Source organism: Chiloscyllium plagiosum, chromosome 48 (genome assembly GCF_004010195.1).
Source record: "Chiloscyllium plagiosum isolate BGI_BamShark_2017 chromosome 48, ASM401019v2, whole genome shotgun sequence".
In the NCBI taxonomy this organism is placed as follows: domain Eukaryota; kingdom Metazoa; phylum Chordata; class Chondrichthyes; order Orectolobiformes; family Hemiscylliidae; genus Chiloscyllium; species Chiloscyllium plagiosum.
Genome location: NC_057757.1, coordinates 4,876,323 through 4,895,517, shown reverse-complemented (window position 1 = coordinate 4,895,517; position 19,195 = coordinate 4,876,323). Strand labels below are relative to the sequence as shown.

Sequence of the window (19,195 nt, the reverse complement as noted above, 5' to 3'; positions counted from 1 at the left end):
AACATCGACTTCTCCACCTCCTGATGCTGCCTAGTTTGCTGTGTTCTTCCAGCCTGTCTATTTTGGATTCCAGCATCTGCTGTGTTTTTTTATTCTCTCCAACCAGAGTTGGCAACCTGGTATGGCAAGTTGTTCAGTTATCTTGTAGAATATTTATAAAGTGCTGGCATTTTTTTCAATGACATTTTATGCTTAATTTTCCTTCAGAAAGTAACTCTTTGTTTCATTGACAATGTTTACCTGTTCCCACTATCTTATTATGTTAGATATGGGCCTGGCTATTGGCAGGTAACCAATTAGCGGAAGGGGGCATCCTAACCTCACTGCCAGCTTCTCATTCCTGGCTGCACATCCCCTGCCACTGCAAGATGTGCAAAACCTATGCTCACACCACCCCCCTCACCTCCAGCCAAGGCCCTAAAGGATCCTTCCACATCCAAAAGAAATGTACCTCTCCTTCCACACATGTTATCCACTGTACACATGTGGTATCCTCTACCCTGGGGAGACGGAACGCCAAGTTGCAGATCATTTCTGAGAACATCTCTGGGACACCTGCACTAACCAACTCCACCGCCATGTGGCTATACACTTTAACTCCCTCTCCCACTCCGCCAAGGACATGCAGGTCCTAGGCCTCCTCCGTCACCAAACCCTAACCATCCAATGCCTGAAGAAAGAATACCTCCTCTTCCACCATGGGACCCTCCAACCACATGGGATTAATGTGGATTTCACCAGTTTCCTATTTCCCCTGTTTCCCATTTCCCCTTCCCTCACCTTATCCCAATCCCAACCATCAAAATTGGCACCACACTCTAGAACGGTCCTCCCTGTCTACCTTCCTTCCCACCTATCTGCTTCACCCTCCTCTCCAACCTATCACATTCACCCTCACCTTCATCTACCTATCGCATTCCCAGCTGCCTACCTCCCCAGGTTCACCTCCTTTCCATTTATCTCTCAGCTCCCTTGGCCCACAAGCCTCATTCCTGAGGGCTTATGCCCGAAATGTCGATTCTTCCGCTCCTTGGATGCTGCCTGACCGGCTGTGCATTTCCAGCACCACACTCTTCAACTCTGATGTTCAGCATCTGCAGTCCTCGCATTCTCCCTGCACATCCCACCTGTATGTCCTTGGAGAGGGAGCATTCGGTGCTCACTGTACGCTTTGGATGTTGATTTGATTTGATTTATCGTAGTCACATGTACCTAATCATAGAATCCCTACAGTGTGGAAACAGGCCATTTGTCCCAACAAGTCCACACCAACCCTCTAAAGAGTATCCCACCCAGACCCATTCCCCTATCTTATTACTAGTGCACCTAACCTACACATCCCTGAACACTATGGACAATTTAGCATGGCCAATTCACCTAACCTGCTCAGCCTTGGACTGTGGCAGGAAACCAGAGCACCTGGAGGAAACCCATGCAGACACAGGGAGAATGTGCAAACTCCACACAGACAGTGAAAAGTTTTGATTTGCGAGCAGTACAGGAAAGTCATAGCAAACAAGAACATACGGGTCGTAGGGTGTTTGATCAGAGCTGAAAATGTGTTACTGGAAAAGCGCAGCAGGTCAGGCAGCATCCAAGGAGCAGGAGAATCGACGTTTCGGGCATAAGCCCTTCTTCAGGATTCCGCAGGAAGTGTACAATGCAAGATCAACATTAATTGAAGTTAGAGACTCCATTCGTCACTCTAATAACAGCAGGGAAGAAGCTGTTCTTGAACCTGTTGGTGTGTGTGTTGAAGGTTCTGTATTTTCTGCCCGATGGAAGAGACATTACTGGGTTCTGTGGCCAGTAGGCACTGCCAGTGCTGGTGTACATATATATTTTCCATTACCTGTGTATTACACAGGTTGGATGAACATTGGAAGGCAATCTCGTTGTACGTTTGCTTGCTGAGCTGCGAGATTTGTTCTCAGACGTTTCGTCACCATGCTCAGTACTATCATCAGTGAGCCTCCGATGAAGCGCTGGTGTTCTGACCCACGTGCTATTGGTGTGTCTTGGTCTGTTGTGGTGGGTGATAACACTTCCAGTTCTTTTGCTGAGAGATTGGTAAATGGGGTCCAAATCGATGTGTTTGTTAATGGAGTTCCAGTTTGAAAGCCAGGCCTCTAGGAATTCCCGTGCGTGTCTTTGTTTAGCCTGTCCCAGGATGGATGTACGGTCCCACTCGAACTAGTGTCCCTCTTTGTCTCTGTGTGTGGATACTAGTGATAGTTGATCATATCTTTTGGTGGCTAGTTGGTGCTCATGTATCCTGGTGGCTAGTTTCCTGCCCGTCTGTCCAATGTAATATTTGTTCAGGGTATTTTGTATATGGTGTTCTGCTGGTTGTTGGTATGGGGTCCTTTAAATTCATCAGGAGCTGTTTCAGTGTGGGGGTAGCTTTGTGGGCTACCATGATGCCTAGGGGCCGGAGTAATCTGGTTGTCATCTCCGAGATGCCTTTAATGTATGGCAAGATGGCAGAGTCTCTGGGCGTGTGGTGTCTTCTTATTTTGGTCTGTTGTGCAGGAATCAGCAGACTGCACTTATCGAGTACCCGTTGTTCCAGAATACATTGTATAGGTGTTTTTCCTCTGCTCCGCGTACTCCCTGGGTGCTGCTGTGTGTTGTGGCTTATTTAAATGTGTCCTGATGCAGCTCCCTTTGTGGGTGTTGGGATGATTGCTCCTGTAGTTGAGTATCTAATCAGTGTGTATGGCTTTCCTAGGTATGCTGAAAACAATATAAAATAGATGGTACAATTCTAAAGGGGTGCAGGAGTAGAGGGACCTGGGCAGAGATATATGTGCACAAATCTTTAAAAGCGATCTGTCAGGTGGAAATTCTGGAGAGCAATAAGGAAAGGATATAGTGTTCTCCTGCTCTATTAATAAAGGCATAGTGCAAGGGGGTGGTATTGAACTTGTACAAGACACTTAACACACTTCAGTTCGAGTATTGTGTAATGTTCTAGGCGTTATATTATCGGATGAATGCGAACACATTGGAGAGAATAAAGATGCAGTTTACAAGTATTTTTTTTTAATTCATTCACAGGATGAGGGCATCACTGGCTTGGCTGGCATTTATTACCATCCCTAAAGGGCAATTAAGTGTCAACCACATTGGCTGTGGGTCTGGAGTCACGTGAGGACAGTTTCCTTCCCGAAAGGACATTAGTGAACCAGATGGGTTTTTCCCAGCAATTGGCAGTGGATAATGGTCATCATTAGACTCTTAAATCCAGATTTTTTAAAAATCTAATTCAAATTCCACCATCTCCTGTGGCAGGGTTCAAACCGGAGTCCCCAGAACGTTATCTGGGTCTCTGGCTTAACAGAGTTGATGGAGCACGGCCCTAGAAATGGCACAGCATGTCAGGCAGCATCTGAGGAGCGAGAGTGTCAACGTTTCGGGCAGGACCCTTCTTCACATCCTCCAACCTCCTCTACTGTATCCAGTGCTCTCGCTGTGGTCTCCTCAACATCGGAGAGACCAAGCGCAGACTCTCAGAATGGTTCAGGGAACATCTCTGGTCCGTATGCACCAACCAACCCCACCTTCCCATGGCCAACCACTTCAACTCCCCCTATCACTCCCCTCAGGACATGTCCATTCTGGGCCACCTCCAGCATCGACACAAGGCCACCTGCAAACTGGAGAACACTCCATCTTCTACCTCAGGAGCCAACAACCATATGGCATGAACATTGAATTCAGCGTTTCCAAATCTCTCCCCCCCTCACCCCCCTAGATCCAACCCTCCAACTCTGTTGACCTTCTGACCTAACCTATCTGTCAATCTTCCTTCCTCCTATCCACGCCACCCTTCCCACTGACCTATCAACTACCTTTCCCCTAGCCCCAACCTCCCTTCCCCAGTCCTGAAGAGACCCGCCTGAAACATTGACTCTCTTGCTTCTCGGATGCTGCCTGACCTGCTGTACCTTTTTGAACACCACGCTTCATCAACCCTGATTTAATCGAGCATCTGTAGTCCCCACTATCTCCTAATCTCCGAATTAACAGGCCAGTACTAGTGCCGCCAGGCCATTACCTCCCCTTAAAATGACCCAAAGGATGAGAACTTCAGTCACGAGGATAGATTGAAATGGACTGTTCTCCTTAGAGAGAAGGCAGAGTAGAGATTTGATAGAGGTTTCGTAATCACGAACGGGCTGAATCAAGTCGATAGGGAGAAACTATTCCTTCTGGTAAAAAGGAACAAAAATGAGAGCACATAGATTAGACGTGATCCACTAAAGCAACAAGGGTAAACTAACGAAAAGTGAGTAGTTAAGATGTGGAATGCGCTGCCTGGAGGTAGAGGTAGGTTGAGGGCATTCAAGAGGGCAATAGATTTTAAAAAGAACATAGAACAGTACAGCACAGAACAGGCCCTTTGGCCCACAATGTTGTACCAAGGTTTAATCCTAATGTAAAATATAGTAACTTAACCTACACACACCCTTCAACTCTGCTTTCCATGTGCACGTCCAGCAGTCGCTTAAATGTCCCCAATGACTCTGCTAGTGTAATGAGTAAAAAAGAGTAACGTGCAAAAATATGGGAGGGCAAAAACAGGATATTGGCACTAGGTAATGATGCTCATTTAACAAGCCAGTGCAGCACAGTGGGCTGAATGTCCTCCCCCTCCAACATAACACCTCATGTCTGCAGGTGGGATTTGAACTCAGGCCTCCAAAAGTACAAAGGCAAGGACATGTACTGCACAGGCTCTTGCTGCACAGTGGTAATCATGATCCCACAAAATGGCATTTTAATTTAAATCACCAAGTTGCTTTTGAGATTTGTGTTTTCGGTTACGACGTCCCTTTTGAGGGTATTCATTAATGATGATTGACAAGTAACTGCCAGGCACATTATTTAGTTACGTTACAGCCAAGTTTCACGATTGTGGACAGGCAGGAAGCCGGAAGAACTTCAGGGCGCGCTAGCCTTGACAAAGGGTTACACCCAAAACGTCGACTCCTGCACCTCCTGATACTGCCTGACTTGCTGTGTTCTTCCAGTCTCCTGCCCCTCTACTTTGGATTCCAGCCTCTGCAGTTTTATTGTTTCTAACCAAGATTCACAATTGTGTAATGAAACACAATCAGACTTTCTTTAGAGTCATGAAAAGTGGAAAAAAAAAGACAACTCAAAAAGAGCCCTGAATTTCATCCATTTTATTGTTCTAAAATTTCAAATAATGGATCATTTACATCTGTTTTCTGCATTAGTTACATCAACACAAAAAAAACAACTCAATTTATAATTCCAAAAATAAAGGACAAAAACAATAAGTTTCTCATGAACAGACAGGGCCTTGTGACTCAGGGTCCTCCATTAATATTTGTGGACTTCTGCTATGAAAAATTGGTCATGAACGAATGGGATTGGAAAGGAAAGGAAACGGGAATCTCCTGAAATCACTCACTAAACAAATCCGGATGAGTCAATGGCTGGCACTGACTGACTTGCAAGACAAGCAATGTTTCCCCTCCCTCTTCTATATCAGCAACGTTAGAAATTGTTTAAAAAAAAATTACAATTTTCCTCAGACAACAGAAGCCACAGTCCATCTCCTTGCTTTGCCTGCACTTCCTTTGCAAGATTCGTTTTGGTCCTCAGGACAGAAGTTAGGGGTGAAAGATGACCAGGGTAATTTCCTTGGTCTCATTTAGCAATGATTAAGCCTATGAGCTTTTGTCCAGCTCCAAGCAGGCCGACCTCCAAAGCAACAAGAGTACACCACCTACAGAATGCTACAGGCATCTAACTTACTAATGACAAAGTACTGGAGAGTTTTCATCAGGTCTGGTAAGCATCTGTGGAGACAGAACAGGTCTGTTAAGCACGTGTCAACAGAAACAGACTTAATGTTGAGTCCAGCAGGATTTTTCTTTGGAATTGAAGAGGAGTCATACCAGACTGTTTCTCTGTCCACTGATGCTTCCAGACCTGTGGAGTTTCTCCAGAACTTCATGGTTTTTGTTTTAGAAACTTCAGACTTAAGAATCTGCCATATTTTGCTTTAATGCGAATCAATGGTGGTGGTCGTCCCCAAAGTTCTGAGGGAGAATCTTCCCCTCCCCACTAACCCCCAACTCCATGACTCAGAGTGCCACAGCAGTCCTGCCAGCAAACAGGTTACATTTCTTCACAGGAACAGAGTGTCTGGAAAGACAAACTATGCTTTCACAGTTTCAACAACAGACCTCATCCTGACCTCACCCACTCCGCCAACAAAATAGCTTTGACATCACCAGACTTCAAAATACTACCAGGTTAGACGTGGTTTGCATTTGGCCATTTTAGGACGAATCTTGGACAATGAAAAACTTGGAAGGAATCCAGAGGGAGGTGAAAAAAAAATCTCTCAACAAGAGGGTCCCATAAGAAAGAGTTTGCAAACAGACACCTTGTAACATTTATTCAAACATCTCAGTCGCCACCCACCGCCACCAGCAATACGTCATTTAAATTTCAAAGTGCAATTTTATTTTTGTTTAAACAGTTGATTGGAAAGAGATGTCTTTGAACATTTAAAATGATTGCTTAGAGGAGAGGACGGCGACAATTTCAATAAATAACGAGATGGATTAGCGCACCAAGTATTCCTTGCGTTTGTTAAGTCGGATCTGACAGAAGGAGAATCCTCCCAGCACGATGTAGATTCCAGCCGCAATGAAGCAGTTGTAGCTGACTTGCTCATAGATTCGGTAGATTCTCTGTGGGGCGTCAGTACTGCCAGTGGATCACAAAACCGCAAGGAACCGGTTAGACACAAAACGTCGAGCTCAAATTTTAAACATTGCATGTCCCCTCGTTCTATGGCTTCACGACACTACCCCTCTTTCCATCCCCAAACCTCACCACCCCTCCTCCCATGACACATTTGGCCCCTTTGTGTCCATTCTCAAAGAGATTAACCCCTTTCTGTGAAACTACTTCACCACAGGAATTCAAGTGGGCCATTCAGCCCCTCTAGCCTGCCCCACCTCCCATGGCCAATTTACATAGGGTCATGGGTATGATACATAGAGTCTTAGAGTACAGAAAAAGACCATTCGATCCAATTCATTCATGCCAACTGGTTTTGCCCAAAGTAAACTAAAGTCATTTGCCTGCATTTCTTCCATATGCCTCTAAACCTTTTCCATTCAAGTACCCATCCAGATGAATTTTAAATGTTGTAATTGTACCAGCCTCTACAGCGTCCTCTGGCTGCTCAACACACACACACACACACACACACGAGAAAAAGCTACCTGTCAGGTCCCTTTTAAATCTTTCCCTTCTCACCTTAAACCTCTGCCTTCTAGTTTTGGACTCTCATAACCTGAAGATTACCGCAACTATTCACCCTATCCAGGCCCCTCATGATTTTATAAACCCGACGTAAGATCACCCTTCAGCCTCCAATGCTCCAGGGGCAAAAAAGTTCCAGCCCATCCCGTCTCTCCTTATACAAGGGTGGCACGGTGGCTCAGTGGTTATCACTGCTGCCTCAGCACCAGGGACCTGGGTTCAATTCCCGCCTCAGGCTGTGGATTTTTCACATTCACCCAGTGTCTGCATGGGTTTACTCCGGGTACTCTGGTTTCCTCCCACAGTCAAAGTGTGCGCAGGTTAGGTGAATGCTAAATTGTGCCATAGTGTTCAGGGGTGTGTAGGTTAAGTGCATTAGTCAGGGGTAAATGTAGAGTAGTCTGGGTCTGGGTGGGATACTCTTCAGAGGGTCAGTGTAGACTTGTTGGGCCAAATGGCCTGTTTCCATACTGTAGGGATTCTACGATCTAACTCAACCCCTCCAGTCCTGGCTTCATCCTTGTAAAATTTTTCTGCACCCTTTCTTGTTTAACAACATCCTACCTGGAGCAGGGTGACCAGAATTATATGCAGTCTTCCAAATATAGCCACTTCACCTACCCATTCTCCCTTCACATTCCTTTGCTGAACTTTCCCTAACATTCATGGCTTTTTAGGAGACTAGGGGCAGACAACAGCATTCCAGACTAGATACCATCCTCTGCAAAGAAATACATTCACCCTCTAACCCAAGTTCCTACCTTAAGATTTCATGTTGACAAAGAATCATACTAGACTCGCAACGTTAACTGTTTCTCAATCCCCAGACCTACTGAGTTTTCACAGCATTGTTTGTGTTTTCAATCATATTCCCAGCATCTGCTGTATCTTGCTTTTATTAGGTTAGGCCCTTTTTGATTTAAACTACCTCCATCAAATGCCATATTTCCTCTCCATTAAACAAGCCATATTTTTAATCGTTTAAAATCTTTATTTGTTCATTCCTTGATCTTCTAGAGTCAAGGAAATACAAGCTACATCTGTTGGACCTGTCATCAATCTAACTTCAAAACCCCAGTATCCTTCCATTAAACTTGCATTGAACACTCTCCAGGCCTCTCATCCATTTTGAGTTCAGAATTAACACAATTTCACAAACAAGAATCAACAGCGGCAATCCTACATCGTGTCCTCCATAACCACCGTTTACCTGCATAAGATCCTGTTCACCCATTGACCACTGAACTCATTAACCAGCATTAGCATAAGTAACATCTCATTTCTCATGCTCTCGTCCATTTTTTCACATCCCTCCATGACCCCTCACCCACTCACCATCTCTGCAGTCTTCTCTGACCTGGAGATCTGTGCTCCTCTAGTTGTGATCAGGAGCCTCCATGGTTTTATTCACCCCATCATCAGCAGCTGAGCCTTTAGCTGCCTCAGTCCTTGGCCTACCTAAACCTCTCCACCTTGAAAGGCTGTCCTACAAACCTACACATACTGAAAAGTTGTTTCTCCTTGTGGAAGAGTCTAGGACCAGAGGGCATAATCTCTGAGTAAGGGGTGGCCCAGTTTGGGCAGATTGGAGACAAATTTCTTCTCTCAGGAAGGGAGTCAATCTGCAGAATTCTTTATTATCAAGGTTGAGCCATTATAAAAATCATAGAAGCCCTACAGTGCAGATAGAGGCCATTTAAGTCCATCCATTCTGCACTGACCCTCGAAGAGCATCCCATCCTATCCTTGTAATCTCACATTTCCCCATGGCTACCCACCTAGCCTGCACATCTCTGGACACTACTGCAATTTAGTACGTCCCTTCCCCATAACCTGCACATCTCCGGACTATGGGAGGAAACCCACACAGACATGGGGAGAACATGTAAACTCCACATAGACAGTCGCCCGAGGCTTGAATTGAATCCGGGTCCCTAGCACTGTGGGGTAGCAGTGCTAACCAATGAGCCACCATGTTGCCCCCATTAAGCTAAGATAGACATTTTTACTCAGTAAGGGAATAAGGCAAAAAAGTGGAGTTATGGATTATTAGATCAGCCATGAATGCTGCAGCAGATTCAGTGGGCTAAGTGGCTTACTCTTGCATACCGATCTTCTAGCACTCAGACCAAGCTCACTTATCCCAATATATCCTTACTAATAACTTTCTTGGAAAGCTGGATTCATACAGCACCTTAAAAATCTTAATTTTTATTTACAGATATCTAACTTCTACCCCTTTATTTTAAAATATTGGAATTTGTTCTCAGACATGTTTGGCGAGGTTGGGCGGGCGGGGTATGGGGAGGTCACTGGCATTTATTGCCTCAAGAAGGTGCTGATAGTGAGCTTATACATCCATTGGTGAGCAGAACACACGCGGCCGGGTTCAACCCGATCACTGGCCGTCCGACTGCACCCTTCATCGCTACCCTCCCCTGAACACACACTCACGTGGTAAAGTCCTCCTCAGTTAAGGGAACATCTTCAATCAGAACAGCCGAGTGGATGTTGAAGAAGATTCCCAGCAGGACCTGGAACATGATGTTGAAGACAGGTTTGAAAACAGAACAGCATCGCCTTTAACCGTCCACCGCACAGAGCACGCCACATAACACTGGAGTCAGAGTCCTCACAAACAGTTTGGCCCATTGAGTCCATGCCAGCCCACTTTAGGTTATTTATTTACGTACTCCTGCTCTTTTCATCACTGGCCCTACCTCTTTATTGCCTGAGACCAAAAGATATAGGAACTGGAGGGTCCTTGAGCCTATCCTGCCATTCAATAGGATCACGGCTGACCTGACGTTCCTCACGTCCACTTTCGCGCTCTTTCTCCATAACCCTTGATTCCCCGGTTGATCAAGAATCTATCTCAGCCTTCAATATACACAAGGACTCCACTCCAACAGCTCTGTGGCAAGGAGTTCCAAAGACTCTCAAATCTTCAGGGAAGAAACTGCTTGCCACTGTCTTAAATTGGCACCCCATTATTCGGAGACCATGCTCTCTGGTCCTAGACTCTCCCAGGAGTGAAACATCCTCTCTGGCAAGACTCTTAAGAATCCAATGTTTCAATGAGATCACCACTCATTCTTCTAAACTCCGATGAGTAAAATCCCAACCTGTTTAACCTTTACTCAAAAGATAATCCATCCATAGCAGGGATCACGGTAGTGAACCTTGAAGTGTCCATCACATTTCCCTTTGAGCTCATGCATCACCACTGCTTGCACACGGAGACAGAGTTCCAGGTCATTTATCATTCAATGCTTAAAAAACAAACCAAACATTCTTCCTCACACTCAATCGTCCTCCTCTAACACCTTTGTCCAAATCCCTCTCCTGCTCAAAATCACAGCCCATTCCAATTTCCTCCATAGTTGTCAAAGAACTTTTGTTCTCTTCTAGTTGTGCTTTTCCCTGCCTTATGACCCCAGGATGTTCCAGTCATGGGCTTCATGGAAGATGCAGTTTTGGGGAAAATGAACAGCGCCACATGAATATTTCTTTCCCTGGTCAGCAGGTGCAACATTTACATACAGGGATTAGGCAGGTGGGGGATGTTGCTGTCTCATGAAGAAATCTCTCAATAAAAAAAAGGACTCCAAAGCTGAGCTCCCCAAACATTTTCACACCATGATCCCATTTTGAGGTTTGAAAAATTGCTGTGACCCCTTTGGGGAGACCAGACAGAGTGGGGACTGAGGGACCATGCACAGCAGGTCAGGCGGCATCCGAGCAGCAAGAGAATCAATGTTTCAGGCATAAGCCCTTCATCAGGAAGAAGGCTTATGGGCCACAGGGGCTGAGAGATAAATGGGGAGGGATGGGGAAAGTTGCTGAGAATGTGATAGGTAGACAGAGGTGGGGTGAAGGTGACAGGTCGGAGAGGAGGGTGGAGCGGATAGGTGGGAAAGAACTTGGACATCTGGAGGTGGCGCCAAGTTGGAAGGCTCGATCTGGGAGGGGAAATGAGGAAACTGGTGAAATTCACATTGTTCCCACGTGGTTGGAGGGTCCCAAGGCAGAAGATGAAGTGTTCTTCCTCCAGGGAATGGTAAGGGTTTGGTGGCGGAGGTGGCCCAGGACCTGCATGTCCTTGGGGGAGTAGGAGGGGGAGTTAAAGTGTTCAGCCACAGGGCAGTGGGGTTGGTTGGTGCGGGTGTCCCAGAGACGTTCTCTGAAACGTTCTGAGAGTAGGCATCCTGTCTCCCCAATGTAGTTGAGATCACAACAGGAGCAAAGGACACGGTAAATGACGTATGTGGAAGTGCAGGTAAATCTCTGACGGATGTGGAAGGTTCCTTTGGAGCCTTGGACAGAGGTGAGGGGAGTGATGTGGGCACAGTGGTTCTAACTCAGTGACAGCTACTTCTCCCAAATTCCAGCCCATGTGCAATAGAAAGTGGGCCAAGGATAGATTAAGAGTACTTTTTCTAGCCATGCAAACTTGACAGGCTGAACGGCCTTGCTATACCGCATAATTCCACAAACTGACTCAGGGTCCTGATCTCAACTTTGGGATTTCTGGCTTGAGGTGGCAAAGTGACACTGTTGTTGAAAGGAGGCCTAACTAGGTAAGCCTTGAATTAACTGTCAGGATTAGCTTAGCACCCGGATTAGAAAGATATGTATTATGTTGAGGCTGTACAGGATGTTGGTGAGGTATACTGTGACCAGATCTTGTCACCCAGCTATAGGAAGGAAATTAAGCAATAGAAGGGTCAGAAAAAAAGTTACCAACATGTAGCCGGATTTGGAGGGTTTGATGTATAAGAAGAGGCTGGGACTTTAAAACTGGAGTGCAGGAGGCTGAGGGATGATCTTAAAGAAGTTTATAAAGTCATGAGGGATACAGATAAGGTGAACGGCAGGTGTCTTTTCCCTAGGGTGGGGGATTACAAGACGAGGGGGCATAGTTTTAAGATGAGAAGAGAAAGATTTAAAAAAGACAGAGGGGGCATTTATTTTAAAACATACACAGTAGTTCGTGTGGGGAATCAACTTCCGGGGAAATGGTGGATGCGAGTACAGTTACCACATTCAAAAGACATTTGGACAAACACACGAATAAGAAATGTTTGGAGGGATATAGGCCAGGAGAAGGCAGGTGGGGGCTAGTTTAGTTTGGGATTATGGCCAGCATGGACTGGTTGGACCAAAGGGTCTGTATCCATTCTGTATGAATCTGTAGGAACGAGGAGCAGGAATAGATCACCTTACTCCTTCAAGCCCCCTTTGCCATTCAATATGATTATGGCCAATTCTCCATCTCAATACCACATTGCAGCCTTCTCCCCATACTCCCAGGTGCCTTTAGAGCTTAAAGAAAACCTTAGCCAAAAAGATGGATAAACAGGGAACTTCAAGCCCACGTGCTATCCCCCTTCTGTCTGGCCAAGCTTTCTGATTTTGCTTGTCTCTTCCAGTGTGCCTGTCCAATCCACACAATCCCTCAAGGACCTGTCATCTGGAGGTTGACTGTCTCCTTGGTGACCATATACAGCCACGACGAGGGAGCAGAAATTAAAGAACACAAACTAATGTTACAAAGACAAAGCCTGTCTGGGGAGGGGCTTTGAAAAAAGCATACATTTGACATAATTTGAAACCGACCCAAAATGCTCCTCCCACTACCTTCAGAACAGGTCACCACTAATTGGCGAAAGAACATGGCGTCATAGAACTATACAGCACAGAAACAGACCTTTCAGTCCAACTCATCCATGCTGAGCAGATATCCCAACCTAATCTAGTCCCATTAGCCAGCATCCGGCCCATATCCCTCCAAACCCTTCCTATTCATGTATCCATCCAGATGCCTTTTAAATTGTTGCAATTGTACCAGCCTCCACCACTTCCTCTGGCAGCTCATTCCATACACGCACCACCCTCTGCATGAAAAAGTTGCCCCTTAAATCCCTTTTAAGCATTTCCCCCTCACCCTAAACCTATGACCTCCAGTTCTGGACTCCCCCCACCCCAGAAAAGACCTTCTGTTTACCCTATCCATGCCCCTCATGATTTTACAAGCCTCTATAAAGGTCACCCCTCAGCCTCTAATGCTCCAGCGAAAACAGCCCCAGCCTATTCAGCCTCTCCCTATAGCTCAAACTCTCCAACCCTGCCAACATCCTCGCAAATCTTTTCTGAACCCTTTCAAGTTTCACAACATCCTTCCTACAGCAGGGAGACCAGAAAAAAAGTGCCGGATGACACTGGTTATTTACATTTTGTTTGCTTACACTCCTGTGAAGGAAGCAAGACATTTTCCTGTGTCAAAGGTATGTCATAAACAGAATATATTGTTGTTAGACATAGGCATTACTGACTGAACACATCACGTTGAGATCTAGCACAGACTAGTTCATCAGTTTTGTTCCCAGAACCTGGCCTCAACTGGCCAGCTCTGATGAACACCAGTTCAGGATCAGTAAGTGACACTGGGACTAATAATTCCTGTTCACCATTCAATCTCCACAACTAAATCCACACATGTCCTTGCCTCGGGTTGGCATGACATCCTCCACAACCCCAACAGCTTAGCTAATATCGAAGACGGGAATGGAGCATGACTGAGGAGGAATCTCAGCAGTAGTCAGAGGATACAATCCTGCATTGATATATCACTCTTCGTGACATCAGGGTCTGCCAAAGTGGTCACGTCACAATTTTTAAAAAACGCACAATAAGCTAGATCTATTTGACAAAGAGCCACAGAATATGAGTATGCAATGCAAGAACACCTCCCCCACACAGCAAACTGAAAGCACAGAACTAAGCAACAGCTGTCTGTAGATGATACAACGTGCCCTAACAATGGAGATTATCACAAGAGGTAGCATCACAAGTTTATGTGCTAAGCAAGAATGGCACCACAGAATGACAACTTTGCATACTTGTCACTGTGCTCCTGTATTCTGACACGTGAATACACTTGATAGTAAAATCTAATTCTATTTCTACAACTGACCTCCAGAAAAACCTGGATAGCAATGCCCAAGCCTTTGGTATAGATTTACCCAGCATGAGCAGCTAAAATGTTCAACCTGATAATGAAAACTTTAAAATGGAGCTAACAAAGATGCACCCACACACTCTACCCATCTCTTGAGCTCTCAAACTCCTGTCTGTAATAGTATATGACTGTCTCTCCTCTCATACACACACATCTCATTCAATATATTTTCTGCCCTTCACCCATTTCCTCTCATTTATCTCACTATACTTTCTCCCACCCCGACATTTTCTCTGTATCAAAACCAACTCTCTCCCTCCCTCCTTCCCTGATTTCTCTCTGACCCTCTCTACCTTCCTTTTCTAGCCCACACACCTTCTGTAGCTTTTCAACACAGCCTCTCACAGTTGACCCTAACCAACCAAAACCCCTCCCCAGCTCCATCACCAGATTCTCACCAAGGGGAGTCCCAGGAATGGAAGTAAGGGGAAACCAGGCCCATTTCAGATGAAGCTGACAGAAGCCTTGCTCCCCTTTAGTCCTTCTGCACCACCACCCCAGTACTGGCAACGATTTAGACTCACCAACATAATCACTCCCCAAATACTGAGGACAATTCCACAAGCTGCCAGCTTAGGGCCACAGCAGAGTAAGGAAGCCATCTCCTCGCTCCCAGGTCCAGCCTCTTCCAGAAGAGAAATGTTACCAGCTCCAGCTGATTGTGAAATGTATCGAACCCGGCACCGTCCACTGACAAATAGGGTTGGTGGACACTGATGGAACAAACACCACAGGGGAAAAAAAGACAAACAAGCAGATGTTTCACAAACATAACTCTACAAATTTCAATATTTCAATTTTATATCAATTTACCTAATAACGGACTGACCTTTCTTTCTAAAATGTTGATGAACTGAGTCTTATCGCCCCTTTCCCTGTCTGCAAAGTGGTTGAGGCGATGTTGGATCACATGATCAAACGAGCTGTCCTGTGATGTTTCTTTGAAACAACGGTGTTGGGTCAACGCTATGAATTTTTTTTAATAATTTTATATATTTTACTCAAATTTTAATATTTGTTACTGTTCACGTTTTGAACAATAACGTTGATCTATAGATCAAAATTCTAGTTTGACCTAGTATGAGCATTTTAATGTATTTCATTTGATCTAACACATCCTCATTAAGGTTTTAGATTGGATTAGATTCCCTCCAGTGTGGAAACAGGCCCTTCGGCCCTTCGGCCCAACCAGCCCTCTGAGGAGTAACCCACCCAGACCCCTTCCGCTACGTTTACCCCTGACTAATGCACCTAACCTACTAATGCCCTTAACATTTTTGGCAATTTAGCTTGGCACATCTTTGGACTGTGGGAGGAAACTGGAGCACCCAGAGGAAACCCACACAGACGCGGGGAGAATGTGGAATTAAACCCCGGGTCCCTAGTGCTGTGAGACAGCAGTGCTAACCACTGAGCCACCGTGCCCCCTGTCTTGTGAATCAGAATTTTGGGCCTATCTTGTGTGTTTGTTTTTTCTGGTTTCCTTGTCTCTGATTTGTGCGAAATTGACCTGTGCTCGGTCTAAAAAGTGGTCTGGGATTTTCCGCTTGTTAAACCACTCATCCCCTGACTGCACTTGAACAACCAGCCGAAAGCAGCAACGAAAAATAATGTTATGGACAGAGTTTGCAAGCTCAATTCTGTATCCCTTTTGGTGAAGGAGGTGGTAAACAAATATCGCAGAATTACTAATCCTGAGGGCCCAGTTTAATGGTGTGGGGGCACCGGTTTTAAATCCCACCACAGGCTAATGGAATTTAAATTCAATTAATATTTGCTTTATTGATTTCTTGTCACATGTATCTTCTTTCAAAATACTGTGAAAACTGTTGTATTGTGCCCCCACTCTCCAGCCCCATCTTAAAACACAGAAAAATAAACCAAAACATAAATTATAAAAGGCAGAAAAATGAAGAGATAAAGACAACCATCTGATGAAGGAGCAGCGCTCCGAAAGCTAGTGCTTCCAATTAAACCTGTTGGATTATAACTTGGTGTTGTGTGATTTTTAGAAGAGATAAAGGAAGTCTCCAACTTTACCGTCCTCCTTATTAAGTGCTATGTCATGGGACTGGTGGCCAGGCATGAGTCTCCTTCGCCACCCCACTGTTGCTGGAAGGAAACTGGTCACTCTTCGGCATCATCTCAGCTTTACTGTTGCCACTGAGTCCTCACTGGTCCTCGCCAGTGCAGACACTGTCAGGTACTGCATCAACCCACACCTGACTCTGCTGCCGCTGCTATAAGTCCACTTCGGGCCTCACCTCAATGATGCGGCCGCTGCTGATGTCACTGGGCCCAGTATTGGGTCCAAACTTGCCTCTGCCACCGATTCCATGAATCTCTACTGGAAGGAGATGTCGCTGAGAACCCAAACTTGCCTCCACTGCAGCAGCCATCAGTCAGTGCTAGGGCTGTCTCGACGATGCAGAAGCCACTGGAATTCGCTTCCAAGGCCACTGCCACAAGTTCACACTTTATCCACGCTATCGGGCCTACTCAAGTCTGCTCTGCTGGGTCCACTTTAGTCCACACTAACAGGTCTACTCGAGTCTGCTCTGCTGGGACCATATTAGTCCACATGAACAGACCTACTCCAGTCTGCTCTGCTGGTTCCATTTTAGTCCACGCAAACAGGCCTACTCGAGTCCACTCTGCTGAGTCCACTTTAGTCCACATGAACAGGTCTACTTGAGTCTGCTCTGCTGGGCCCATATTAGTCCACACATGGTGGCACAGTGGTTAGCACTGTTGCCTCACAGCGCCAGAGGCCCAGGTTCAATTCCCGCCTCAGGCGACTGACTGTGTGGAGTTTGCACATTCTCCCCGTGTCTGCGTGGGTTTCCTCCGAGTGCTCCGGTTTCCTCCCACAATCCAAAAATGTGCAGGTTAGGTGAATTGGCCATATTAAATTGTCCATAGTGTTAGGTGAAAGAGTAAATGTAGGGGAGTGGGTCTTGGTGGGTTGCACTTCGGCGGGTCAGTGTGGACTTATTGGGCCGAAGGGCCTGTTTCCACGCTGTAAGTAATCTAAAAAAAAATCTAATCAAACAGGCCTACTCGAGTCCACTCTGCTGAACCCACTTTAGTCCACGCTAACAGACCTACTCGAGTCTGCTCTGCTGGGCCCACATTAGTTCACGCTAACAGGCCTACTCGAGTCCACTCTGCTGAGCCCACTTTAATCCACGTGAACAGGTCTACTCGAGTCTGCTCTGCTGGGCTCACATTAGTCCACGTGAACAGGCCTACTCGAGTCCACTCTGCTAAGCCCACATTACTCCACACCAACAGGCCTACTTGAGTCCACTCTGCTGGGCCCAATTTACTCCACACTAACAGGCTTACTTGAGACTGCTCTCTGAGCCCACTTTAATCCACATGAACAAGACTACTTGAGTCTGCTCTGCTGGGCCCACTTTAGTTCACGGTAATAGGCCTACCCGAGTCTGCTCTGCTGGGGCCACTTTAGTCCACATGAACAGGCCTACTCAAGTCTGCTCTGCTGGGCCCAATTTACTCCACACTAACAGGCCTACTCGAGTCCACTCTGCTGAGCCCACATTACTCCACGCCAACAGGCCTACTTGAGTCCGCTCTGCTGGGCCCAATTTACTCCAAACTACCAGGCCTACTTGAGACGGCTCTCTGAGCCCACTTTAATCCACATGAACAAGCCTACTTGAGTCTGCTCTGCTGGGCCCACTTTAGTCTATGGTCACAGGCCTATCCAAGTCTGCTCTGCTGGGGCCACTTTAGTCCATGCTAAGAGGCCTACTTAAGTCTGCTCTGCTGGGTCCACTCACTGCCACCAACGTGCCAAAACAGCCACGTTCTTTACCAAGTGGTAAATGAAATAAAATAGAAGAGCAAACAAATGAGACAAGAGAGGTAAAAGAAAGAAATATAAAGAAAAGCAAACTGAGTGTCCTTACCCTATTTGGCCCATGCATGACTCCAGAGCCCATCAATGTGGTTGACCTTTTGCCCTGAAATGGTCTAGCAGGTCACTCAGGTGAAGAGGTAACTGGGGATAGGCAAGAAATGGTGACCAGTGACACCTGCATCTTATGAAAGGATATTGTATGTGTATGTTGCATCAAGATCAAAGTGATTTTGTATGGTTCAGGATACTCATTTTTTGGCCAAATTAAAACAGTCTGTTGAAGAAACAATAGTATGTTTATTGCGGGTATTTATGTTACCGTGGCCTATGTTACGACACAAACTGTTAGAAATACACTGACTTGAATCTATCCAAGACAATTTCTTTCTTTACTGAGACCAAGTCCCTGTAACATCATCACAGTGGGTGGGGCTTACTGCACTTAATTAAATATTAACCCTTACAGACTCAGACACAGCAAAACAAAGAACAAAACAAAACTGAACAAATTTAAGAATATGATAATAAGCGCTAACATTCTGACAAAGCTACTGAGCATGTAGTGGATCAGTTCGCTCCTTTGGCAAAGCACAGTGACGCCAACAGAGTGGGTTCAATTCCTCTATAGGCTAAGGTTACCATGAAGGACTCTCCTTCTTAACCTCTCCCCTATCTCGTGAAACAGGGGGAACTCTCACATTCAGCCACAACCAGTCGTCACTCTCAAATTAGAGAGCAGCCCTATGGTCTGGTAAGATTATGCTGACTTTGCCCTTTTACTCACCATGTGCATAAGGAGTTGTACCATTATGACTGAACATTCTCTCCATCACTGACGCACAGTGTCGTATGTATACCATCAAGATGCAGTACAGCAACTCTGTAAGACTCCTTCAACAGTACCTTCCAAATCAAGTTCTGTGCATACTCAACAGTTTCCTCATTTCCCCTCCCCCCACCTTATCCCAGAT

The 19,195-nt window shown here is 45.8% G+C and overlaps 1 protein-coding gene across 1 annotated transcript; it reads right to left on the bottom strand.

Moving 5' to 3' along the window:
- Positions 1 to 5,177: 5,177 nt before the first annotated feature.
- On the bottom strand, positions 5,178 to 14,995 carry LOC122544335 (ribonuclease kappa-like). Its single transcript, XM_043683516.1, has 3 exons — positions 14,863 to 14,995; positions 9,772 to 9,851; positions 5,178 to 6,753 (listed from the first exon to the last, which is right to left on the bottom strand). The coding sequence occupies exons 1-3, from the start codon at positions 14,938 to 14,940 to the stop codon at positions 6,609 to 6,611; spliced, it is 303 nt and encodes a 100-aa protein (XP_043539451.1). The 5' UTR covers positions 14,941 to 14,995; the 3' UTR covers positions 5,178 to 6,608.
- Positions 14,996 to 19,195: the final 4,200 nt, after the last annotated feature.

Coding starts and splice junctions, on each gene's coding strand:
- LOC122544335 (XM_043683516.1), bottom strand. CDS start 14,940: ATGGCTTCCTTACTCTGCTGTGGCCCTAAGCTGGCAGCTTGTGGAATT. Junction 9,852..14,862: donor TTTGGGGAGTGATTATGTTG/GTGAGTCTAAAT, acceptor ATCATGTTCCAG/GTCCTGCTGGGAATCTTCTT. Junction 6,754..9,771: donor ACTGAGGAGGACTTTACCAC/GTGAGTGTGTGT, acceptor ATCCACTGGCAG/TACTGACGCCCCACAGAGAA.